Source organism: Sciurus carolinensis, chromosome 3, assembly GCF_902686445.1.
Source record: "Sciurus carolinensis chromosome 3, mSciCar1.2, whole genome shotgun sequence".
In the NCBI taxonomy this organism is placed as follows: domain Eukaryota; kingdom Metazoa; phylum Chordata; class Mammalia; order Rodentia; family Sciuridae; genus Sciurus; species Sciurus carolinensis.
The window spans coordinates 123,664,953-123,690,127 of NC_062215.1; the positions used below are offsets into that span (position 1 = coordinate 123,664,953).

Sequence of the window (25,175 nt, forward strand, 5' to 3'; positions counted from 1 at the left end):
ATACTTCTGAAAAGTAGCAACTAAGTTTCTCCCAGATGCCTGAATAAAACCCCTGCCAGACATTTAAAGAACTAGGCTCCACACAAAACCAGAAGAAACATTTACAGCAAACAGGCCAATAATGAGAAGTAAACACAGCAAGACGTGTCGAGTCAGTTGCTGGTCTCCACTCTGCAGATACTGTTCTTCTTCCTGGGCTAATATGCAGCTCTGGGAGTTACAGCGACTCACACAGTGATCATCTATGAAACAGTAAGCACAACAATTTGTAATCAGAGCTTTTTATTTGAATGCATTTTAAATTTATAATGACTTCCTAAGAGAAACAACAAAAAAGCACATTCAGCTAAGAATCAGTATATAATTTTCGATGAAATCGGAGGAGAGCGCCATCATGTTGTTTGAGAGTTTTAGTTGTAGTGTTTTTATCTGAAAAAAACACTGGTATGTAATAGTTCCCTTTTATACCATTCACCAGTGTTTTCTATCTATATAATTTATGTTATATAATTATATATTAATATACATCATATAATTATATATAAAAATTTAAAAGCCTAAATTAATACCTGTTTCACCTACAGTAAATCTACATTGTGGTCATGAATAACCTATTTTGACTAACTATAAAACAAATTTACTATTAACTCCTGCCTTTTCTGAGTTTAAAATTTGCCTTACAAAAGGCCTTGTAAGTTACCAACTAGGTCTGTACATGTTTTGTTCACATATGAGACCAAACCCAAATCACAGACCTGACTCTTCTCTGGCCTGAAACAGGGGTGAGGGATCTTTCATAAGAAACTTGTTTTTCTACTTCAGTTCCACTTTGTTTATGATGGTATAAGTAAATGAAAAATTTTTGCACAATACATGCCCAGTCTAACATGCAGCCTTATACAAGTTAATGATTAAAAACCCACAATTTTATAGCTCTTATCCTAAAAATAAAAATCTCTATTTCCTAAGGCCATTTTTAAGGTAAGGATATATACAACCACTAACTGTGGTCTAGCATAACAGTTAATGGCAGGGGGAAAGTTCACAATGTTGCTAAGTAAAAAGACAGTAGGTCACCAAACTATTTCTGTAGTATGATTCCATTTTAATAAAAATTATTTGTATATATCTGCTATCGTTTGGCTCTTGAATGTCCTCCAAAGGCCCAGGTATAAAGGGCTTGGTCCCAAGTCTGAAGCACTGTTGTGAAACCTCACTGTTGTGAGGTTGTGAAACCTTTAGGAGGCAGGTAAGGAGTATGAAGAAAATTAGGTCATTGGGGATGTGCTCTTGAAGAATATATTGGGACCCCATCCCCTCCTTTTCTTTCTCTCTTCGCTTCCTGGCTGCCATGAGGTGAGCAGCTCCTCTGTCACATGCTCCCACCATGATGTACTATGCTGCAATAGGCCCAAAGCACCTGGACCAACTGACCATGGGATGAAACCTCCTAAACTATAAGCCAGAATAAACCTTTTCCCTTATTAAGCTGATTATCTCAAGTATTTTGCCACAGTTATGGAAAGGTGACTAACATAATATCTATGTATAAAAAATTTTGAGAATTATATACATATGTGTATATATGTATAAACTTTATGAAAAATCTGGTTTTAAAGTATAATGTACACATATTATTGAAATGAATAAAATAAATTTTACTGTTTTTTCATTTGCCTTTTCCCATATTGTTGCCATTCAGCAATCTAAATGTAATATTTATTTTGCCTTTGTGCAATAGCTGGGAGTGGGGAGATGAATTATGTTGTTAAGCTTTAGAAATTCTCATTTGTCCATGGTTTGATTTCCTTTAGGCTTTCTTTATTTCACGCTTAAGAGCAATATTAAATTATATGGTTAGATGAAGTCCATATAGGATGGCTTTCTTTCTATATGATTTTTGCAAAACATGATCAGAACATTTTAAAAGCCCCTATAGTATAATGAATCATATTAGTAATGAAGAAAATGACATATAAACAAAGGCAAGGGATATTTTGAGAAGCAGAAATGATTTTACTGTTATCTTGGGTAGAGAGAAAAAAGTAAGGAAGAAAGCCTTGGGAAGTCTCACGTAAAGAAACGCTACAAAAAAACACATAAATAAAAACTTAAGATAATTTAACTGAATGCAAGAAGGGGGTTCCTATTAGAAAAAATTAATGAAGGTTGAATATCTGATATTTGGAAGCCTAAATTCTATTACTTAAGATTCATTCCTAGCCAGCAGATAGCAGCCAAATATAAATGCCACCTGAATAACAACTATTGCCAGTACTACATTTAATGAGCATTTACCATGTATACTTACACAATGCCAAGTGATTTTCACTCATAATTTTTTTACAATCCTCACAACATTTCTTATATAAAGACATATACTTTTAGCAATAATGCAGTTGGCAGATGCTTCATCACAAAGAGCATTAGGGCGAGGTTCTCTTAAATAAGCAAAATCAACAAAGTGCACTGCAATTCCAATTCCATATAAGTATGTTCAGTTTTAAATAATACAAAATTCAGAAAAAGTGTGATTTAGTCTCACATGCCACAAGTTTATTACTTTTACAGTTGTTTTCATATTTTTAAAAAAAGGCATATTTAAGCATATATAATTAAGCACTAATGAATTAGTCCTGGTTGTAAGGGTTAATGACGGGGGGAAAGTCTCAGCTTCTAAAATAAGAAAAAAATACCAAAATAGTAATATTTTCAGGGTAAATTTCTTGGGTTTATCACTTGAGTTAATTTATTACAAAATGTGTGTGTGTGTGTGTGTGTGTGTGTGCGCGCGCTATTACCTATTACTATCCTATAAGAACTTTATATTTTTAAAATGAGTGTTCTCTCTGCATAACTATTATCCTATTAGCATTTTCCCCCATCTTATTTGAGACTATTCTCAAACAGCGTACTGTAGTGTTATAGCTTCTGTAGAAATCTTATGTAGGGGTCTCTTGAGGCACAAGGACAAGGGCTCTCTTGCTCCTCATGCCCTTCCTCATATCCCAGGGCACTTACTTTTCTCAAATGAAGGAGTCACAGGCCCACTGGTGCTCGTGTTTGCTGCTGGCTCTATTGATGGGCAGCGTAATTCACCATTCCCCATGGAGCAAGAGCAGCAACCTGTATATAGATAAAATAACGTGAGGGTAGAGCCCAGCCACAACAGAAATGGACAAGTTCAAGAAATTCCAAACAAACCAAAGTCTACATTGCTATTTTATTTCCACTGTACTTTGGGAACTAAAAATTTACTTTCCTAAAACACAGTTTTTATTTAATCACTCTTCAAAAACACATACTAATGCTCTATTGGTTCCTGTGGAAAATTCAAACTCAGTCTAAACTGATAGTTGTCTATGACTTGGCCTCTCTTCCTATCCTGACACTCCTGCTATTCAACAAAAAGTCTTTCCTTCTTTCAGGACAATTCTTGACAGTCTTCCACAAGTCCCATCAAGACCTAGGCTGATTAAATTCTCTCCTGCTTTTTTTAAAAAACTATTTTATTTTATTTTATTTGTTCTACTTACTTGGAGTGAAACTACTATTTGACCCAGTTATCCCACTCTACTGCTTTTTAAGTTCAGCTTGAAATTACTTCTTTCAAGAGTCTGTCTCCTATTAGTAAAAACAATGATACATGTTTTTCTTTTCAAATGTGTACTGCTGAAAATCTCTTGCAGGTTTATAGGCAGGTTGGTTTATAGAAGTCACACTGAGACATCTGCTATAGAACTGTAATTTTTTCCTCTATATAATTATAGAATACATTGTGCCCTTTAAAACCTTTCACACTTAAATAGACATGGCACTCCTTGACATGGATTATAATTGAATAATAACTTCAGTGATAAACTATTAAAATTTAATATGCTAGAAAAATGAATAATTCCCAGGCATGACTTTTCATTGACAATAAGCTTAAATTCTTCAATGATGTTCTTAAAAGTATTAAAGAGTAACAAAACTGCAATCTAAAATAGCCATTACAAATGCCCTTTCTAAATTTAAGATAATGATGCAATCTCAAGGTTAAAACAGAACCACAGAATAATAGAAAATAGATTATCTAGCCCAGACTTCTTCAGAAACTTGAAAATTTAAATCAGCTCATTTTCTTTTCAGTATTAGATATTGAACTGAGGAGCACTTTACTACTGAACTACATCCACAACCCCTTTTTATTTTTCATTTTGAGACAGGGTTTTGCTGAGTTGCTGAGGCTGGCCTTGAATTTGCAATCCTCCTGCCTCAGCCTCCTGAGTAGCTGGGATTGCACCACCATGCCCAGGCAGTCTATCAGACAGACAAATCAGACAAAGCACTCATAGTCTAGTGGGTTATAAAAACAGTTGTTATAAAAACAACTTAAAAAGCAATTATAAAATAGTGAGATAAGAGGAGAAGGAAATATAAACATCACAGGTTTCTTAGAGAGATAATGTATAGGTACCATCTTGCTCTCTATTTATTTGTATTATAGGTTCAAGTTAGTTTTCTTGCTGGAGATGATAATGATGGGATTTAAAGAAAATCTATTGTAAAGTTCATTTGTTATTTTTAAATAACAGGTAAAGAGGTAGCAGCAAGTCTCTGGGCCTAAGACTCTTAGTTCAGTGTTCCCACAGATAATGATGTCTGGCCTTTGGTAGCTAGTTTTAAAACACCTGTGGAAGAGAAAGACACAGCCAGCTGGAGGTCAGGTGGTCTTCAAGCTCTGCCTGAAAACAAACAGAATATGAGTTTGTAGGATACTTGCAAGATTCTTCCAAGAAAGTAAGGTAGGAAAGAGCTTGGACATGATCAGAGCAGTACTCTAGGCCCATGGAAGTCAGCTGTTGAATATTCAATTCTTGAATTTCAGTTTTCTAAAGGAAAGTGGTCAAGAAACTTGAATGAAATTCTGATGATATAATTATGAATTACCTAACACAAAGAAACTAGTGGGCTTGGGTTTAAAGGTCATGAAGTAAAAGCATGAAAAGAGGTATGATAATATGAATGCCAGTTTGAGGCAAAGCACGGAGAGCTCAGTAGTGGAGAGAGAGGAGGGCTGAAGGGAGAGGAGGCAGAACTGGGCCTGAGCAGGGCATGGCTGGATTGTGGAAGGTCTTGAGCACCATATACAGGAGTCTGAACCTTGTCCCCCTGCAAGATCCTCCTAGACCTGCATCAGGAGTCTATGTGATCAGAGCTCTGTGAGCAAGATTTAGCCATTTCACGTAAAACAGCCTGGAGCAGGGAATGATGGGAGACAGGTAGCCCAGTTAGGAAGGAATTACAAGAATTCAGCAGAAAGACTGGAGGCCACAGTGGGGAATGAAGATCAGGGGTAGATGAAGGACCCTGCAGAGGGAGAACTGCCTGCTCCAAAAGGCTAAATTGCCTGAGAGGGAAACAGAATGATGAGGGAACCTCCAACAGAAACGGAATTGTTAAAGTTTGAGTACACCTGAAAAAAGGAATAAACAAGTGGGGGCTACATGTTCAGGAAGAGATGTAAGCAATGTATGTGAAGGCAGCAGCAAATCTGGGACTGGACCTACATAAAAGGATCAGATTAGAGAAACAACTTTAAGAACCAGATACAGAGGGTTGACATTGAAGCCATGAGAATATATCTATCTCTATGACTCAGAAATTACCTGATGTGTACTCAAGGAGATGTGAATAAAGATGTTGACTGCAGCCTTGTTTCTAATAGAAAAATATTTTTAAAGAAACCTAAATATCCCTCAGTAGGAAAATGGGTGAATAAAATTTGGTATATTCATATAATTGAATGCTTCTTCAACAGAGAAAGACCTCAAGAATTATTGAGAACATTAAGCCAATTGCAGTTTAAGATTTATATAAAATCTAAAAACATAGAAAATATTATTGAAGAAAAACATATGTATTGTAAAAGCATAATAAAACTCTTCTCTGGAAGGACACAGAGCAAATTCATAGTAGTGGTTACCTCTGTGGTTAACAAGAATGGGGTGGGGTGTAAAGATTCATCTTTAATGTTTTATTTCTTGTTAAAAGAAAAATGTCTGATGCAAATATGACAATATGTTAACCTTTAGTAACTCTAAATTTCCTACCCTGTTCTCTGTATTTAATATTTTAAATAACAAATAATAAATAAATTCACATAGTTGATGACAAATCAAGGCACAAAGGAATCTCAATCATGATAAGTTCAATAAATACTAAAGTCCTATCTTCGACTTTTAAAAGTTAGTTGCACAAAATCAGGATTGAAGAGACACTTTTTAGTAATAATGTATGCGGTAAAGGGGGGGACCCAGGTTTTTAGATTGCTTATAAATTCAGGATGAAGTCATCAGAGTAATCTGGCTGCTATAGAAACTAATGTAAATTAAATGTAAAATAAAAGTTTCTCTAAGTTAAGGTAGGAATGATTCTTTATATTCTTCACTCAGTCAACAAATATTTGACAACTATTTAGTGCTTTACTAAAAAATGTGATACCTAGAATACCTTAGATCTAAACATACTATTTTAAGATGCATACTGTTTTAAGATACATACTGAGAATCTAGAATGTGTCTTTGGTGCCTCATGTATTTCAACTGTAGAGGCTCAAAATTGAACTCATCTTCACCTAAAAAATTCCCTTTCTTAGACAGTAACCCACAATCACATTCACTAACACCAGATTTCTGGAAGTTATCTTCAGGTCCTCCATTAGCTCTCACCAACTTCTGACTGCAAGTCAATCAGATACAGCTTCTGAGTCTGACCTGTTCAGTCCATTCTGCACCTACTGCCCTATATAGTCCCCGTATCATGCCTAGCCTATTGCAAAAGCTGCTAATATGACTCTTTACCAGTAGGATAAAACCTTTACATTTTACAATCACATAGAATGCCCTCTGTATCTGCTTGCTTTTCCAACTTTATCTTTGACCTCTTCCCCATATGTACGCTGAGCTCAAGCTTTACTGAGTTTCTTACAGTTCTCTGAGGAGAAAAATTGTTATCTCATATTTCATTACCTTTGTAGAAGTTGCAGAACATTATGCATTGTATGATTCTACAATGTAGGTAAATAAAAACAAGAAAGAGAAATAAAATTTCTAGGTGATAAATAAGCCATAAAATATCTCTGGGGAGTAGGACTGAAGGCAAGGGAGGGCAAGAGTTTAGCTTCTCTTTTAATTGTCTTTTACAGTATTTGAATTCCTTACTGTATGGATGTCTTCTTCTTCGTTTGTTTTTTTTTTTTTGGTACTGGGGATTTAACCAGGGGCAATTTATCACTGATCTATATCCCTCCCCTTTTATTTTTTATTTTGTGACAGGGTCTCACTAAGTTGCTTAGGGCCTCTCTAGGTTGCTGAGACTGGTCTTAAACTTTGATGTCTTCCTTTTATAATAAAATGTTATAATAAGCTGTGTGCAATTGTGCATACCTGAAATCCCAGTGATTCTGGAGGCTAAGGCAGGAAGATTCCAAGTTTGAGGCCAGCCTTGGCAACTTATTGAGACCCTGACTCAAAATAAAAAATAAAAAGGACTGGGGCTATACCTCAGTGGTAAAGCACCCCTGGGTTCAATACTTAGTACCAAAAAATAATAATAATAACAGTAATACTCATATAAAAATAAAATAAATATTAGCAGTCCCTGGTCCTACACCTCCAGAGTCTTGGGGTCCCTACACCTGAACATGGGTGCCCTTGGGACTGTTGGCATTCAGGGATGTGGCCACAGTGCTCTCCAGCAGGAAGAAGGAAAGTGCCTGAACCCTGCTCTGAGGCTTTCGTGCAGGAGTCTGATGTTAGAGACTACAGGAGCCTGGTTTCCCTGGGTGAGGATGTCTTCCCTTCAGAAGACAGGATCTGCCCTGTATCTTTGTGTTTTTTCTTGTGTGCCTCTTGGGAGTCTCTTCAATGAGCCATGTTGATTCAAAATGGAAAAGTTTCATATTATTGGATATCTTGATAATGTACTTTTGTTAAGTTCCTCTCTTTGTTTCAAATACAACTGACTTGATTTGCCATAGTTTGTCATATAAAATACCTTGCTTTTCCTAGAGTACACTTAAAATTCTCTAAAAAATTAATAAATGTTATAATAATAGCTATTATATATCCATACTTACTATGTACTAGGCTTTATACATGTTCACTCATTTTATCCAGTCACATTCTTTTTTTTTTTTTTTTTTTCCCAGTACTGGGAATTTAACCCAGAGGCACTTAACAACTGAGCCACATCCCCAGTCCTTTTTAATATTTTTATTTAGAGACAGAGACTCACTGAGTTGCTTAGGGCTTTACTAAGTTGCTGAGGCTGAGGCTGGCCTCGAACTTGCATTCCTCCTGCCTCAGCCTCCTGAGCCGCCGCCGGGATTATAGGTGAGTGCCACTGTGCCCGGCCCCAGTCACATTCTTATGGGATAGGTATTAATCAGATATGGAAAGGGAAACAAAGGGAACTTGCCCAAGATCAGACAGTAAATCATGGAGTCAGGCTTTGGAACTAGGCAGTACAGCTCCAGGGTAAGTTTTTAATCACTTTTTTATATACTTCCAAGTTTGTAGTGGAAGTGAGGAAGGAAGAAAGGAAATGTAAAATGGCAAGATTTGTGGAATCTTCTTCCTTTTGAAGGTAAATTAATTATCATCTATCTGTGTTGTCACTCTTTCTTCTTATACTTTACTCATCTCTCTCCTCCATAAACTCTCTAAACAAAATATTGTAAATGATCATTCATGCTTCTGAGCACAATGTCTGTTATCTATGAACTTTCCACATGCATCAATGCATCCAAAATGCATACACTATTGCTGACTTCCCTTCATGAATTGAAGCAAACCCTGTAACAACTGTTGATTCTTATTAACAAATATACTAGCTAGGATCATATTTTTACTTATATCAAGAATGAGCAAACATCTTCCATAAAGGGCTAGATAATATTTTAGGCTTTACAGGCCAATCAGTTTCTGTTGCAATAATCAGCTCTGCTATTATAGCATAAAAGCAGTCATAGACAATGCATAAATCAATAAGCATGGCTATGTTCTAATAAAATTACACACATGAAGTTTAAGTTTTATATAATTTCCAATAGTCACAAAATATTTGTTCTTCTTCAACCTTTTTTAAAGGGTAAAAACCATTCTGGTGTGATTTGATCTGTGTTCTAGTTTGCAGATGCCTAATTTCTATTATTAATCCAGCCTCTTATTAGGCCTCCTTTAGTTCATTTTATTGATACACTGTTGTTAAATTAACATATGTATGTGTGAAGATTTCTAGGAAGGACATTCCTTTGCATTGTGACTTCTTTCTGAACTTTCTACTCAGGAAGTCCTACATTTTAACAAAAGACTGCTCACAAACAGACTTTCGAAGAAAAATGGAATTAATTAATTTGCAAACTCTTCCTATTATTGACTGTGATTCATGTTCTTAATTTGGCAAATACTATGATTTTCAGAATAATTCAGGGAACTCTTTGTAAGTAAAACTCTTAGGTTGCATGCTATAAAGGCACGTAACATACTTGTTTCTGGTATTGAACTTGTAAAAAGTTCTGGTTCGTTTGTTGGCGCTGGACTCTCATCGAAAGCAGTGTTTCCAGGCTCCACTACTTTGTGGCTCTGAGACTGATCGAAACCTTCATAGTGTCCTGCTTGGGTGGTGCGGTTCATGCACATGAGTGATGTACCAGCTATCAGAATGCTGCAGAACAGGGTGACTGCTGTGGTGATCATCTGCCGATGTTAAAAAAAGACATTAAGCCACTTTTTACAATTCCATCTTGGTAATCTTAATAGAATACATTGAGCACTTTTTGATGGAAAAAATTTATTATCTACAATTTATTTACATCTGCACAGTTGTAAATATTCTAGAACAGTGGTTCTTAAGAATGGGTAAGAACACATAAGTAATGTACTTGAAGAGAAATCAGGGTCTGTTTATAATCACATAATTTTTCTAGATGCTTCATTGTACAACAGCTGATTAACAACACAGCCACTGGTTTCCTTTACAAGTAATGGACTAATTTCTTATAAACTTTAATTCTGAGTTTTTACTTATGTAGTTCAAGTATACTTCAGTTGAGACATTTTATGATGATAGTAAAATAACTAATTATAGTTAATACTTATGAGTAGTAACTACATGCCAGTACTAGTTTAAGTCCTTTACATGTACATCTTATTTATTCTCATAAAAACTCAAATTACAAAACTGGGAAAAAAAAAGGGTAACAGATGAAAATCATTCAGGGAAGTTTTAAAAAACACATTCTTGGGTCCTACCCCCGAAGAATTCAGCATGCCCAAACGCTTCCTATTCTATAGCTTTTCAAGTACACATTGCCCAGATACATTGTGTTCTGGAATTTATATTTTTGATAGTATTAAGAATGAAGAATTTGGCATTTATTATAACTGCTAGTTTGTTAAATGGATTTAAATTAATCACTCTTTTTCTCCAATAAAGGAAACATAATTCATAAGTGTTTTTAAGAAGAAACAATTAAGTTCAAGCACTTAGAATTCTTCAGCTAAATAGACTTCGCACGTAAAATGTTCACCATGTTTGAGGTATGACAAAGATAGGATCACCAGCATAGACTACAAAAATTTAGATTTTTAAAGTTAATTTCAATGTAAGTATAACAAGGTACATTAACAAGCTAAAAAGAGATGTTCTCAAGAACAGAACTGCCAATAAACTCTTCCCACCTGCTCTTTTCCATAAAAGAAGGCTGAGTCAATGCTATCTCCATTGTGTTTTCCAGTTATCAAAAGAACACCAACAAGGAGAGCAGGAATTCTATAATAACAAGGGTTATTGAGAGAGAAAGAAAGAGAATGAATAGTAACTGTGTATATGGACACATGTAAGCAAACAAAAAACTACTCACTTACCCCCAGCCAGATATTATGATGATTCCAACAGGAATTTGTACACTTTCTCGCTTTTTCAAAAGAAACAAAGAAACTGCTAGAAGGCCTAAGAACAAGGAATAAAGATGGAAAGAGAAATCACTATTCTTGATGTTTTCCTAATTGAAAATCATTTGACTTCTGTATTGCTTCTTTATCCAGATTTTTTCCCCCAAAAGCTCTGATCATTTTATTCTTTTGACATATATGATTGGAATCTAAATATAATTGAAAGAAAATTAGCTGCATAGAAAACATACTCTGTCAGTGGTAAGAACTATAAGCAATTCTCATACAAGTTATGCTTCACATCAAGTGTGCTGATAGAGCTTAATACAAACCTGGTGTGAACCTAATACAGACACAAATGTTTTCAAGTTTCCTTAAACCTTATACCCCAAAATTCATACACGTTACATCCTGCTTAATAAATTCTATAAAAATCTTAGAACCTTAGGGCTGGAAGGGAACCTCTATTTCAAATGAACACCTTCATTTTATAGACACGGAAACAAGGGTTTGCCCAAGTCAGACAGCCAGTAGAGGGCAGACCAGTCTAGAAACTAAGCCTTTTGACAAGGTAAGTTCTTCCAATTCTCAATGTTTCTCAAACTCAGATCTGTAGACCTCTGGGGTTGCTATCACATATACGTCAAGTTATGGGGGAAAAAATCTATCTTTAAGAAATTTTAAGTCTTTTGCTTATTTTCAATGATAATCATCTATATGCCCTCCTTATAATCAAGTACAGTCTCATGATTTCAGAGCTTGTATTTGGTTTTATATTAAGTTTGTAACAAGTTAGCCAGGTGTGGTGGCACACACCTGTGATCCCAGCGGCTTGGGAGGCGGAGGCAGGAGGATTGCAAATTCAAAGCCAGCCTTAAGCAACTTAGCAAGGCCCTAACCAACTTTGAGACCTGTCTCAAAATTAAAACAAAAAACAAAAAAATTTAAAAAGGGCTGGAGATGTGGCTCAGTGGTTAAGTGCCTCTGAGTTCAATCACTGGTTAGTCCCCCACCGCTCCCAACCCTCCCCCAAAAGTTTGCAACAGGTGAAGGCCAAATGATACCACAATACCCAGTCCAAATGAAAGTTCTGAGGTAATTTGAGGAAAGAAAAGTAGTGAGATAACCAGGTCATGACCCAATATATGGAAGTAAAGGAAAGACAAATTAAAATACCAGGGAACTGAGTTCCCTTTTACACTGCAAGTTAAGATTTACATTAGCAACATAAGATCCTTTGTTATGGTAATTAATGTTATTAAGATTACTGGGTTTGTAGTTTTGCTTGACTCTAATCTATGAATGTGCTATGCTTTTATAGTTGTATGTAAAGAATTCATACCTAGATTTAAGATTGTACAGATTAAATAACACCGCTAGAATTAACATTTATCCACACCAAGGTCTTTACCACCGTTCCTCCATCAATATATTTGTACACTCTCTAGTTTCAGGTTTTCAAAGTGTCAAGGAAACAAGTAACCCATCACAGAGCCATGCCAACTGTGTTACAGTGTTGTTACTCTCTTTAAAATTCTAATGTTTATTATTCCTGCTTTGGGAAAGGAAGCTTTTTCAATAATGCAGAATCTAGCCCTGCTTCTCACTGAGGAAGCTGTGCAATCTCCTGCCTGAATGGGTTGAACTCTTAGGGCCTGTTTTCCAAATTTGCAAAATTAAGGGTTTAAACTAAAATAGCAGGAAGATGGAGATTTTTTGACTAGCTATGCATTTAATGGGCATTTGAAAAATTATAATTAGCATATGAAATTGGGATTTCATTGATATGGGCCTCAATTGATTGAATTAAAAAATTAGTCAACTTTAAGAAGAAAACAGTAGTATGTGGATAGGGCAAAACTTGTAAGGATGGTAAGCAAATGAATAAAACTGAAAATGAACAGGATATTTAAAAATATACTTTAGGAGCTAAAATTCTGTTCTATCGTAATAATCTGAAGGTTAAAGTTCACCTTCATCAGAATCAGGGAATTCAGAATAACTTCTTGGGATAGATTTTGACATGTATACTTGAAGAAGGTATTGGAGAAAATTGGGAGGTTTTTAAAAATGTATTGATTTATTTGTTGTTCTTATTCTAAATTTTACCTGAATAAACCTAGGTATTACAGATCAGGTTGATCTGTCTATATTTGTAAGTATAGTCACTAGGCTCTTTTAACATTTCATGAAAACTCATGTTATGCAAGGTATACTCTCTTTAAGAAGCACAAACTAGGGACTGGGATTGTAGCTCAGGGGTAGAGTGTTTGCCTAGCATGTGTGAGGCACTGGGTTCGATTCTCGGCACCACATATAAATAAATGAAATAAAGGTCTATTAACACTAAAACAAATTAAAAAAAAAAAAAGAAGCACAAACTATCTTCTGTTTGTCCTGAATTTTTCATTTTATAATTCCTCACCTCATTGTTGCTTCACTTCAAAAGACTGTTGGATGGGCCTGGTTTTGATCCTGAAGGCATGAAATGAAAGATCTGTCCTTGGAAACCACTTCCTGACACTTACTTAACCATTATGCAATTTTCTTTTATATATAATTTTACAGGTTCAAATTTGTGGTATGAATACAAAATAGTCAGACAGAACTTTTAATACAAAACCAAAATGTTGGCATCCAAATAAATGTTATACTTCAGAATAGCAATGTGCTTAAACATTTTGAATACCCTTCTGGAGCCAATTTTGAAATGAGAAACAGTTTTATTGACTCCTGTTTCCATGTACTTTTATTCTCCTACTTTTCTAATTCTTACATTGCCTCTTTCCTTCTACTTAATAACTAATATAGGTCCATTTATTGAGTGCTTATCACAAAGCAGACATAAATATCCATACTTTGTTTCATCCTCAAAATAACTCTGTAAGATACTATAACCCAGCTTTACAAGTGAAGAAACCGAGACTCCAAAAGGCAATTAATTTGCATAAAGCAGAGTCACAATTTTGCAGTTCAGTGGAATTCTTGTAGTAAGCTCTGAGACACACACACCTCTGTTCTTTCTCTACTCTTCCACCTGCCTTCAGCACCTGCCCCTTGGTGTCTCCAAAGGGGAGCTGTGCGGACAGTGGCCTTTGGCCAAAGACTCCAAGGAAAAGGACCATGTGACTAGAAAGAGCTGAGCCCAAGGAGAAATAGAGTACATTAGGAAACAGAAGCCAGTTTTGTAGACTATTCATTCATGTTAACAGGCATATCTGTCTGAGTGAACTCCTTGATCCTGTACTACCAGACTTCAAATAGATTACTAGAAGCTGAGGTCTTCAAGCCATGGGAGAAAGGGGAACACACCTCGATATCCATTCATGATCCAACTTACCTGTCCATAGGTAGGTGCTATACAGGGAGCTGTACAATAGAACAAACACCAAAATTTGTCCAACAAAATTTTTTTCTTTAACAAAATTCCATATCATCATTCCAGCACAGACAATAGACTAAAGAAAAAAAAGACTTTGTAAATAGCTAAGCAAACTATATGATTCAACATTATTACAGAAAGTAGTTATTGAATCAACTATACTTGTATAAGTTTTATTCACAGCAAATAAAATTATTCATTATAAATTATTTCTGATCAATTATCAACTATCACATACTAGTTATATGAAAACTTCAAGCTTTGTAATAAAAACTTTTTATACAGAGACTTTAACCATGTATGTGTTCAATTGAAATAGATAATGAACACATTCTAAATATTAACCTTATATTTAGTAATGATTTATATAGAAAATGCTAAGCTTCTTTCCATTATGATTTGAGACATGCAAAGACCTAACTAGAAAAATAAGACTGTGAGAGTTCAATTTTTAATGATTCAATTAATCCTATTAAAAATGCAAAGTTATTATCAAATGCCATTATTAGTCTCAAAGTTCAAGGCCTATTGCAATATTTAATATATTAGGCATAAACTAATGATAAAACTTTAATTGATTATATTTGATAGTACTTATGACTTTGTAACTAGAAAAATCTAACATAGTAATTTTCTCAGGAACAGTAGAATAAGCCCTGAATAATTCTAAATATCTATAGATATACTAACCTGAGCAATGAGTAAATTGGTTGTAAGCATATGAGGAAGCTGCTTATACTTTTTACTCAAGAGAAGAATAGCCAGAGACCAGATCTTGAAGACAAAAGTTTCAAAAGTTATTAATGTTTCTAAGTATTTATAATTACTTGTTAAATAACATATTAATCAACTCTTGTTAGTGGTATTGGGGATCAAACCCAGGGCCTTATGCATGCTAGGAAAGTGCTACACTGGGCTATATCCCCAGTTCCATGATGATTTTTTTTTTTCATGATGATTATTTTACATGACTTTTTTTTTTTTTTTTTTTTTTGTGGTGCTGGGGATTGAACCCAGGGCCTTGTGCTTACAAGGTAAGCACTCCACCAACTGAGCTATATCCCCAGCCCGCATGATGATTATTTTTAAAGAATCCTCTTAGGGCTGGGGTCGTGGCTCAGGGTTGGAATGCTTGCCTAGTGAGTTCAATTCTCAGCACCACATAAAAAATGAATAAATAAAGATATGGTGTTCATCTACAACTAAGAATATTTAAAAAAAAAATCATCTTAGCCAGGCATAGTGGTGCATATCTGTAATCCTAGCAACTAGCTATATGAGGCTGAGGCAGGAGGATCACGCATTCAAAGTCAGCCCCAGCAACTTTGCAAGATAATCAATTTAGCGAGACGCTGTCTCAAAATAAAAAATAAAAAAGGGTTGTGATGTGGCTCAGTGATAGTGCCCCTGGTTAAATAACTATATCCAAAGTAAAACAAATAACATGGAGAGATTCCATAGTAATTAACTGTCTGAAAATGACATGGTCTTTAAAAACTAATGTCTTAACTAGGGCCATGTTCTAACTATACTTATCTTCCATGGCTGTGGGTCAGGGACACTGGGTTGCAGCCAATTATTCAGGACAGTTTTAGTGGAGGTGCAATGATAATAAAAATAATAATACACGATTCCAAAGTTTTCCCTTTTTTATTTCTGCCATAGTATCTTATAAGGTATTGAAATTCAAGATTCCAAACCTGTCTTTCTTTAAACATACTACCCATGGTAAGAATTATCATCTTGCATTATTCATATTTAAAAGGATTAGGTTTCTTTTCTTCTTTTTCTTCTTCTTCTTTTTTTTTTTTTTTTTTTTTTTTTTTTTTTTTTGTGCTGTGCTGGGGATTGAACCCAAAGCCTTATGCATGCTAACCACATGCTGTACCAAGTCCCAGATCTGGGTTTCTAGTTTATCTACATAGTGGCTAAGTTAGTATGCTAGTTAATTTCCTTCTTTTTCCCATCATTGCCAATAAAGTTTATATCATCTCTTTCCCAAAGTGTTCTATCAATAGGCTTAGATTTTAAGATATGTGACAGATGCAGAATTTATTAAAAGCCACATTAACCATACATTTATTTGTTGCCAATGTACATAATCATCCCCACCCCAGCCCCTTTCCTTCAACAGTCTTCTTTTTTATCCAAAATATTGTTTGAATTTAATAGGCAAGTTGATCTATAAGATACTGTAGTTGTCAGATGCTTAATTAATTAATTTGAACTAGATATATTCAATTCGAGTAGCAACCTAAAGTGTCACTAACATTAAATGGGCAATTGAACATGGCCCCAAAGATCTCTTCTGACCTCATGATTCTACAACAGCTAGTATTTGTATAGTGAGTCGTCATTCACAGCATGTTTATCACATTTATTATCTCCTTTATTCCTTAAAACAACCCACAGAAATATGTGAAATTATTATCTTTATTTTATAGCTGAGAAAACTGAAGCATAGAGAGGTTAAGTTAATTTTCCAGAGATATACAGCTAATTTGTGATAGGGCCAGAAGTCAAATCCAGGTCTGACTAAATCTCACACCTTGTCCACTTTACAACTCTCTCAATTGAAAAGACAAAACTCATTTAATTGAAAGGTTGGTATTACATTTTATGAGCAGGCTTTAACTTTCTTAATTTTCTAAGAAACTAATTTTTAAATCTTTTTCTATTACCAAACTATTCTTAAACTTATTCTGCAGTTTCCATTCAATTTTACACTGAAATATACTTACCAAGGAGACCAGGCTGATAATACTTATATCAAAACTAACATTCTGGATGGCATATGCCAATGGCTTAGGGTCCATAGTGGGAAAGGTCAATAACCAGGCAGAAACATACATAATTGGAGCCGACACAAATGTGCTTATTACCATCCCTGAGGTTATCTGCAAAAAATGAGAAACTGAGATCAAATTAAGGAGTCATAATCTCATTTAAATAATTACCTTAAACTTTAAATATCCACAAAACACTAAAACTGAAATATAAATGAGTCAGTAAAGTCTATAGAATCCAACATATTGTCTAATACCATATTTCACCTTTCTGAAAGTCCTTAAAAGAAACCATAGGTAAGTTCCCTTGGTTCCTCTTCCAATCTATATTAAATCAATGTTTATATATTACAAGTACTAGAAATTCCATTGTTATTTTTAGGTTCTAAAAAGTGATCTTTTAATGATATAATTAAACTTATAGTTTCCTTCCATACCATTTCATAAAGTATAGGACAAAAAAAGCAATTTTCAAAGAGAAAAATAACCACACAAACATTTTACAGAGTACATAGTGGAACTGACCTTCATTAAATAATTTAGTTCTTTGATGCTGTAGATATAATACACTTAGACACTGATTATAGGTATTTGCTGCAGTTGATTATGTGGTATTTTGCATCTGGTGATAAATTATCGTGGATAAAATATATTTTTTTCCTCAAGATTTCAAAAGTTACCCTTCTGTAAATAATTTTTAGGCTTAAGTATAAGTACAGAAACAGAATACTTGAAACTAAAAAAAGACTAATAAGAAAACAAGAATGAATAAAGACCTCAGATTAAATAACTACTGTTACATAATGTTACACGATGCCTCCTTATTTACAATGAGGTAGCTTAGAGATATCAAATTATCATAGAAAGAATGTTGCTTCCTGGGTTTTAAAATGTCATTTTTCTATTACCACAGAAACAATCAAACTAAGAAAGTAGTATATACATACAATCTCTACTTCCATGTTGAACTGTGTTGCAAAGATAGCCACTCCTGGTGCTACAGGAAAGACACCGTACAAAAATGCATAATTTGATAAACTTGTATGGTTCACTACACTGTCACCTTTGTCCAAGAGTTCCACCATTTCTCTGCACAGAAGTGGAAGCACCAAGCTGAAGAAAGAAGAAATGCATAATTTACTTGGTATCAAGGCATGCTTGTCCCTCAACAGTAGACTCACTGTGAACTTGGCATTAGATTATTTTTCTGTTCTTTCCCAGAAGGTGTATCTATTTGCAGGCATATATTCTGTATATGCCTACTTACAAACATTTTTTGAAAGAACTGAGAATTCAGCTTGGAACCATTTCAAGTGTCACAACATTCTAGAAATACTTCCAACATTGGGGATTATCAGGGAGGAAACATTATTTCTATACTAAAATATTTTTCTTGCAAAATACTGGTAAAATCTGCAGTTATAGCTGCTATCTTGCTTCCTCTGTTGGTTCACTGAAATATTAAAAGAAAAAAAAAAGACTAACCATTTGGAGTAAGAACTTCTTTTAAGAAAAGTACTAAATTCCTATTTAGAAAAAAAGCTGAATATTTTTTATGATTGGGGGTTTAAATGGTAATAATACTGCCCAATAAAATTCTAAAAACCAGTAGAAAAAATATGTATCTTACAATTCTCAATCTCTCTCTCTCTCTCTCTCTCTCTCTCTCTCTCTCTCTCTCTCTCTCTCTCTCTGTGTGTGTATAGTAAAGAATAAATTATTAAACAAATTCTTCAAGATTCCATTGAAAAAGCGTAACACCAGTGACTAAAATAATGGGGTTCTCCTTTAAAAAACAGCAAAACCAAGGTTGATAACATTGTCAGAGCAGCATATGGAGAGATACTCTGGGATGGAGTAAAGAACTACTCTTACTTAATTTTTTAATTGAAAAAATACATATATCTAATAAGAATTTAAGAAACTGATTATAATAATTAAATTCTACTTATAAGTTGAAGTTGATAATACTGTTATATGTGGAACAATATTTATTACTGTGATTATACTAATTAATACTTTATTTCTGAGGAGCATAATAGCATCATAAATGATTTTCAGAACTTTTATGTACTTTGTAAATATAAATAACATATCTTTTGCACTGTTCCCATAGTAGAGCTGAGTCCCATAGTTAAGTATGCCTCAAGTACTTTGGGTTAATAGTGTGGTGAAATTATGTCATCTGCACCATGAAGTGTGACTCCATGGCTAATGAGACACATAAAGTGAAAAATGATTAACTAAGGAACTAAGAACAACTTTGTAAATGACAGGCTGGGATCAGATATAAAATAATATTCATCAACTTATCTCTATCTCTAGAAAGTTCATTCAAACTCAGAATTACAGAATATTTTCCCAAATTCATGAAAAAAAGTTTGTTAAATATTATTGTTCTTATATAACTAGCATGCTTCTTCCTTTAGAATTTTTTTTTTCCTTTATGATTTTAACAGATTAAGAAATCCTGCAAAAGTTCTTTAAAAAAAGATCTACTTAGGACATTAGGAGATATTAAACAAACTATATAAAAGCAGAATAAAAAAGCTAAAGGAAAACACAGCTATTAAAACTCTGACAGTAAAATGCAAATAACCTACACAGAAAAAGGAAATGACTTTTCATAATATACCAATATTCCATTCTCCTTAAAATCACAACTATTCTATAAGGAAGGATTAAGTCAAAGGAAAAAATAGTTGCAGACACATCCCAATGAATTAGTTAAATAAGGTTTTTACAAAGTACAATTCCCAAGTTAAATAAGTGAAACTTACAGTTTAGCTGTGATGAGAAGAATTAGTACAACAAATGCCGACTTCTTCAGTCTCCTTATTTTTCCTACCATTGTAAGACCAAGATAAAATAGAGCTGCTCCAGAAAAAGAATTTGCAAGTCCATCGAGAAAATTTTCCATATATACAGGCACCTTTTTATCAAGAATAAAATTGAAGGCAATGCCAATGAAGACCATAAATACTATTGGGTTCTGTAATACACGCAGGAATCCAAGTCCCACAATTTTTACTTTGTTTTGAGAAGCATTTTGAGTATCTTTCCACTTCTGGATTTCACAGAAGATAAACCCAATTGGGTTTAACATCATCAGAGATATTGGTGCCACCAAATAAATGTACTGGAGATATTCTGGGTATGTAGTTTGATATAAAGCTTCAACTGCAAAACAAGAATATTGATTTTAAAATGATTACCATAACTATGCAGGTAACATTTTCTGTGCTTAATTTTAACATATTACAAATTTAAATAGTGCCAAATGACCTTATTAGCCTATTCTTTAGTAATGAAGAAAAAAAGTCACTATACTAAATATAATCTGGTTTATAAAATGATAACCTAAAATTATTTTAGTAAAACATAATTAATTTTTACTATCTAGGAGCTAAGATTAGTCTCCAAAAAGAAGGGCAGAACTGTTAAAGTTTTTAAAGAAACAGTAAAAATAAAAATCTAGTAGCAGATTAAATGTTTAAGTAGTAATAGCAACAAAGTGATTGTATCCATGGAGAGAGTAGCTTCATTGAAGTAGTGAGGCAAAAGTCAGATTACAGAGGACTGAGGAAGGAATAGAGAAAAAGGACTAAAAATGAGCACTGAAGTGACAGAATCCACACTGTATAGGAAAAGAAGATGGGAGGTGACTGACTGCAAGTAGAGAGATCAGGGATTGGAGGCCTCTATAAAGTTCAAGAATTAAGTGCAGTTGGAAGTATAGGATTCAGAACAGGACAGATAGTAAGCTACTGAATTTAATATCTTCCAGAAGACTAGATCCAGGGTGTGACCATGGGAGTTGCTGACTGACAGAGAGTCATTAGAGATGAGGCGGCCATGGGACCTAGAGGGCAGATAATTGATGGGAAATTCACAAGGATGCTAAAGTCAAACAAGAGAATAGCAAAACTCAGGACAAAGAAGATGACAGCAAGCAGGACATTCAAATCTTTAATGAATGAGGTCAGAAGATGACAGCAATGAGGATAAACAGACTGGTCAGATAGCATGAGCTTCAAAATAGTTGTCAGCAACAGAGTAGAGAGCAAAGGATTAGCAGTGGTTCACGGTAGCTCTCAGGTGAGGGTGCCAGTCTCACCTACTCTGCTCATGTGGTATGTAGGCTATGGGAAAATGAGTAGCCTCCATTGAGAGGGAATGAAAGGCAATGAATACTTTTCAGTGACAACCTGTGAAGATACTAAGCAAGTAGGGACAGAAAGTTGGACCTAAGAAATACTTTTAACAAATATACGTTCAATTATACCTTCTTGGGAAAAAATCTCTTTTCTCATATAGCATGTTCTAAAGTACAAACTAATTACTTCACTTGTTGTTCATTAAACAACGATGCTCAAAAAAAATCTGGCTGTGTTAGATTTATAGGAAATAGTGTAAGACAACATATGTGTGCTGTGTATTATAGGTAACTTAAGGGATTTTCCCAAGGGTTTGAGTATACATGATGACTTTAGAACCTGACCACTGTATAAAATGTGTTTCCTTGGAGGGAGGTAAGTGGATTGCATCTGACTTCTAGCAGTTTCCTGGAGGAGCTAAGGGTTGGTGGCCTGGTCTGCGGTTGATCAAGGCAACTTAGAGTCATGGAATAAATAACTCAGTCTGTGGGCACACTTTTGGCAGTGGGTCCCAAACAGAAAAACTGATACAGAATTGAAGTTGAGAAAGATAAAAAGAGGACAGCCACAGTCACCAAGGAGAGACTCAATCATGTGAAAAAAATGTAAAGATTAAGTTTCTCAATTTATGTTAAGATAAAGTGACACAGGTAAGAAAACATAGTTGTTTACTTACTCAGGATACATAAGTTCAGTTAATGTCATACACATGACTCGTTAAAGTTATGTAACTAGATTATGTAACCTTAAAAGTTCACCTTGATTTCATTAGCTAAAATCTACTTTTTATAAAATTCAATCCCTCTTTTTTTCAAGTTAAACACATATGAAGTTCTATTATATCTCCAAAGTGAAGAAGTTAAAACACAGCTGATTACATAAAATTTCATAAATTATTTTTACTGATTTCTAAATTAGATATGCTAGCTTTATAACTCTTAGTGCTTTTCTTTCATGTTTCAGGAGGTTAATTTTCTAATTCAACATTCCATCTCTAAGAAAGATATCTGTTCACCACTCAATTTTTAAGTTGAGTGGATATTTTAGAAATGTCTTATATTTTAAATCTGAGTATAAGAATTTTTCCTCAGTAGGCACACTATAATGCAAAGGTGTTTCCTCTAACAACTCACAGTTGCATCATCTACTCAAAGTCATTTATATTAATGCCCTTTTACTGAAATTTACTCTCCTGGTACATTAGTAATCACTATTGCATAAAAGATTCTGATTGTTTTAAGAGCTCAGTGCAAATCTGAGCAACAATTTTTATTACCTAAAGCTGCCCAATCATCAAATAGTGTTTCTGCTTTCCTCAGGTTCAGTAACCTGAGGTCAACAATAAGAAGAGTATGTGGTGTGAGATATTTTGAAAGAAACAAAGAGACTACATTCACATAACTTTTATTATAGAATATTGTTATGATTGCTCTTTATTATTATTGTTATCTCTTACTGTGCCTAATTTATAAATTTAACTTTCTCTTAGGTTGCTATGTATGTATAGGATTAAAACATTGGTACTATCCTCAGTTTCAGGCATCCACTAGGGGTCTTGGAACATATTCCTGGCAAATAAGAGGAACCACTGTATTAACTTTCTTCTTTGGCAGGATCTTTTCTGTTTTCTCTGCTTGATTCTTACAACTGTTGCTAACTAGTTAGACGTCTCAAAATTAGACTACCTAATGTATTTACTAATCTACATTATTTTGGATTTTTTCAACTACTCCCTTTATTCATTTTATTCACAGTTAACAAATCATAGCTATGAAAACTCAGAAGTTAACATTTTCAAAAGTTCTCACTGCCCACAAGAACAGCCATAAAACCTTTCTTTGGACATAAACAGCCCAGTTACCACAACTGAATTTGGGATTCACCTGCCTAAGCCTCCCTAGTCACTGGGATTATACCCGCACCCAGCAACTTCTTTTTCCTTTCTTTTCTGAATCTTGTTTATTATTTAAGGCCAGTCTCTTAGGCTACTTCTTCCACCGAATCTTCAATCTACATCATCAATCTCTTCTCTGGAAAGCTAGTACTTTGTTTCCTATTAGTGTCACCCTGACTCAGTTCCTTGAAGGCATCATTTTATAACCCATAGTACCTAGCACAGTGCTGAACAAATCTGAAAATACTTGCTGAATGGGATTAACTATCCCATCAATGAATGCCAAAGCTTCCAGACTAGTAAAAATGTATTTTGTAACACCCAATAACATTTTATCTAATCATCAGTTAATCCATTTCTTTTTAGATTCATTTTTAATGTTTTTTGTTTTTTTTTTGTACGTCAGGGATTGAACTCAGGGGCAGTCTACCACTGACCTACATCCCCATCCCTTTTGTGAGAGAGGGTCTGGCTAAGTTGTTGAGGCTGACCTCAACTTGCAAATTTCCTGCCTCAGCCTCATACGTAACTGGTATTATGAACATGCCCCAACATGCCCAGATGTTTTTTTATTTTTAAAAAAATCTATTTTTTAATTGATAAATAAAAATTATAATTATTGTGTACATGTTGTTTGTATACATTGTGGAATGACTAAATGGAGCTAATCACATACTTCACATTTTTGTTATGAGAACACTTACATAATCTCTTAGCAATTTTCAAAAATATAATACATTGTTATTAACTGTACTTATCATGTTGTATAATACATCTCTTGGACTTATTCCTTCTGAATAACTGAAATTCTGTAACTTTTTAAACTTTTTACACATTCTGAATATTTATAAGCTGGTTACAGTTGGGTTTTTAAACTCAGCTGAACAAGTGTTCAAAGGTATAAGAAGCACAGTCTAGTAGGAAAGCAAATAATTGTGACTAAATGTTTATTAAATTACTAGAAGAGTAGGGTTCAACAAGGGAATTTTAGTCTATGTCAGCCATTCACTTGCATAATTACTTAATATTATATCTTTATCTATAAATTGGCATTGCTTTTCTTCTGTTATCAATCTGAAGATGGTTTTCTAATCTGAAAAGAAAATACATATGAACATGGAGACCTACAGTAACTAAAATTAGATTTATAATCATTATATCAACTATTAAGTTCTAATTAATTAATGCTTATAAATAAGACTCTTGGAGGGAGGGAGGAATCCCATTATGAAGACTTATTATATAGCTTTGAAGAACTAAGAGATAAAATTAGCCACCCACTGTGGCTCCTATTTTGATTCCTGCAGGGTTTCAATCTCAAGCAAATAACACAAAGACTCTGACAAGATCATTCTATTATTTAATGGCATATAGTTAAATGCTTCATTTCCTTTCTGTTTACAGCTCAAGCACTAGAGCATAATTATGATTAGTCAGAGTACTTATGCTATCAGCATTGTTTGAAGAATAAATTATAGGACTTAACTATGCCCTATTAGTATCTTTTAATGACAGAGGCAGGGAACCATTCTGATTTGCTGAAATCAACATTTCACCTTGGTAGATTCTTGGTTTCTTCTACACTTGGATTTTTAAAGTACTTTTGAAAATAACTATTCTAAAAAACGGTGGGCTTTATTTTTTAAGTCTGTCATAACGCACTATTCTGTCACTTGAGTAAAAATGAATCACTTTTGTGTAATTTTATAGACCATTATAAATGTCATGGTATTCTGAAAAAAAGAAATGTGACTACCCTTTTTCTTTATTCATTAACTTGTCTGCTTTTCCCTTGCCAGCATTTCCCAAGTCAACTATCAATTGAACAGATATGGAACAAATGCAATCTTAAAAAGGACATTTTTTTAGAACCCCCAATTGAAGTTCCTCTGTGAAGAGGAGAGTGGGAATTATTGAGAGAGCCTACAAAATAAACAGAAAGGTCTTCTCTCTGGAGAGGCTTCTCTGTTCACCCTGCACAAGGCCAGAAGGCAGATGGACACAGACAGCAGTAAT

General features: G+C 34.3%; 1 protein-coding gene across 9 annotated transcripts in view; it reads right to left on the reverse strand.

Moving 5' to 3' along the window:
- Gpr155 (G protein-coupled receptor 155) overlaps positions 1-25,175 on the reverse strand; it is a 65,597-nt gene that overhangs the window by 10,721 nt on the left and 29,701 nt on the right. For all 9 annotated transcript variants that reach the window (XM_047544678.1, XM_047544680.1, XM_047544679.1 and 6 more), the window contains 10 exons: positions 19,889-20,288; positions 18,056-18,221; positions 17,064-17,219; positions 15,013-15,096; positions 14,281-14,398; positions 10,914-10,998; positions 10,728-10,818; positions 9,533-9,743; positions 3,022-3,126; positions 106-242 (listed from right to left, as the gene is read on the reverse strand). In XM_047544678.1, coding sequence (XP_047400634.1) covers positions 106-242; positions 3,022-3,126; positions 9,533-9,743; positions 10,728-10,818; positions 10,914-10,998; positions 14,281-14,398; positions 15,013-15,096; positions 17,064-17,219; positions 18,056-18,221; positions 19,889-20,288 — 1,553 coding nt within the window. The remainder of the gene's footprint in view (positions 1-105; positions 243-3,021; positions 3,127-9,532; positions 9,744-10,727; positions 10,819-10,913; positions 10,999-14,280; positions 14,399-15,012; positions 15,097-17,063; positions 17,220-18,055; positions 18,222-19,888; positions 20,289-25,175) is intronic.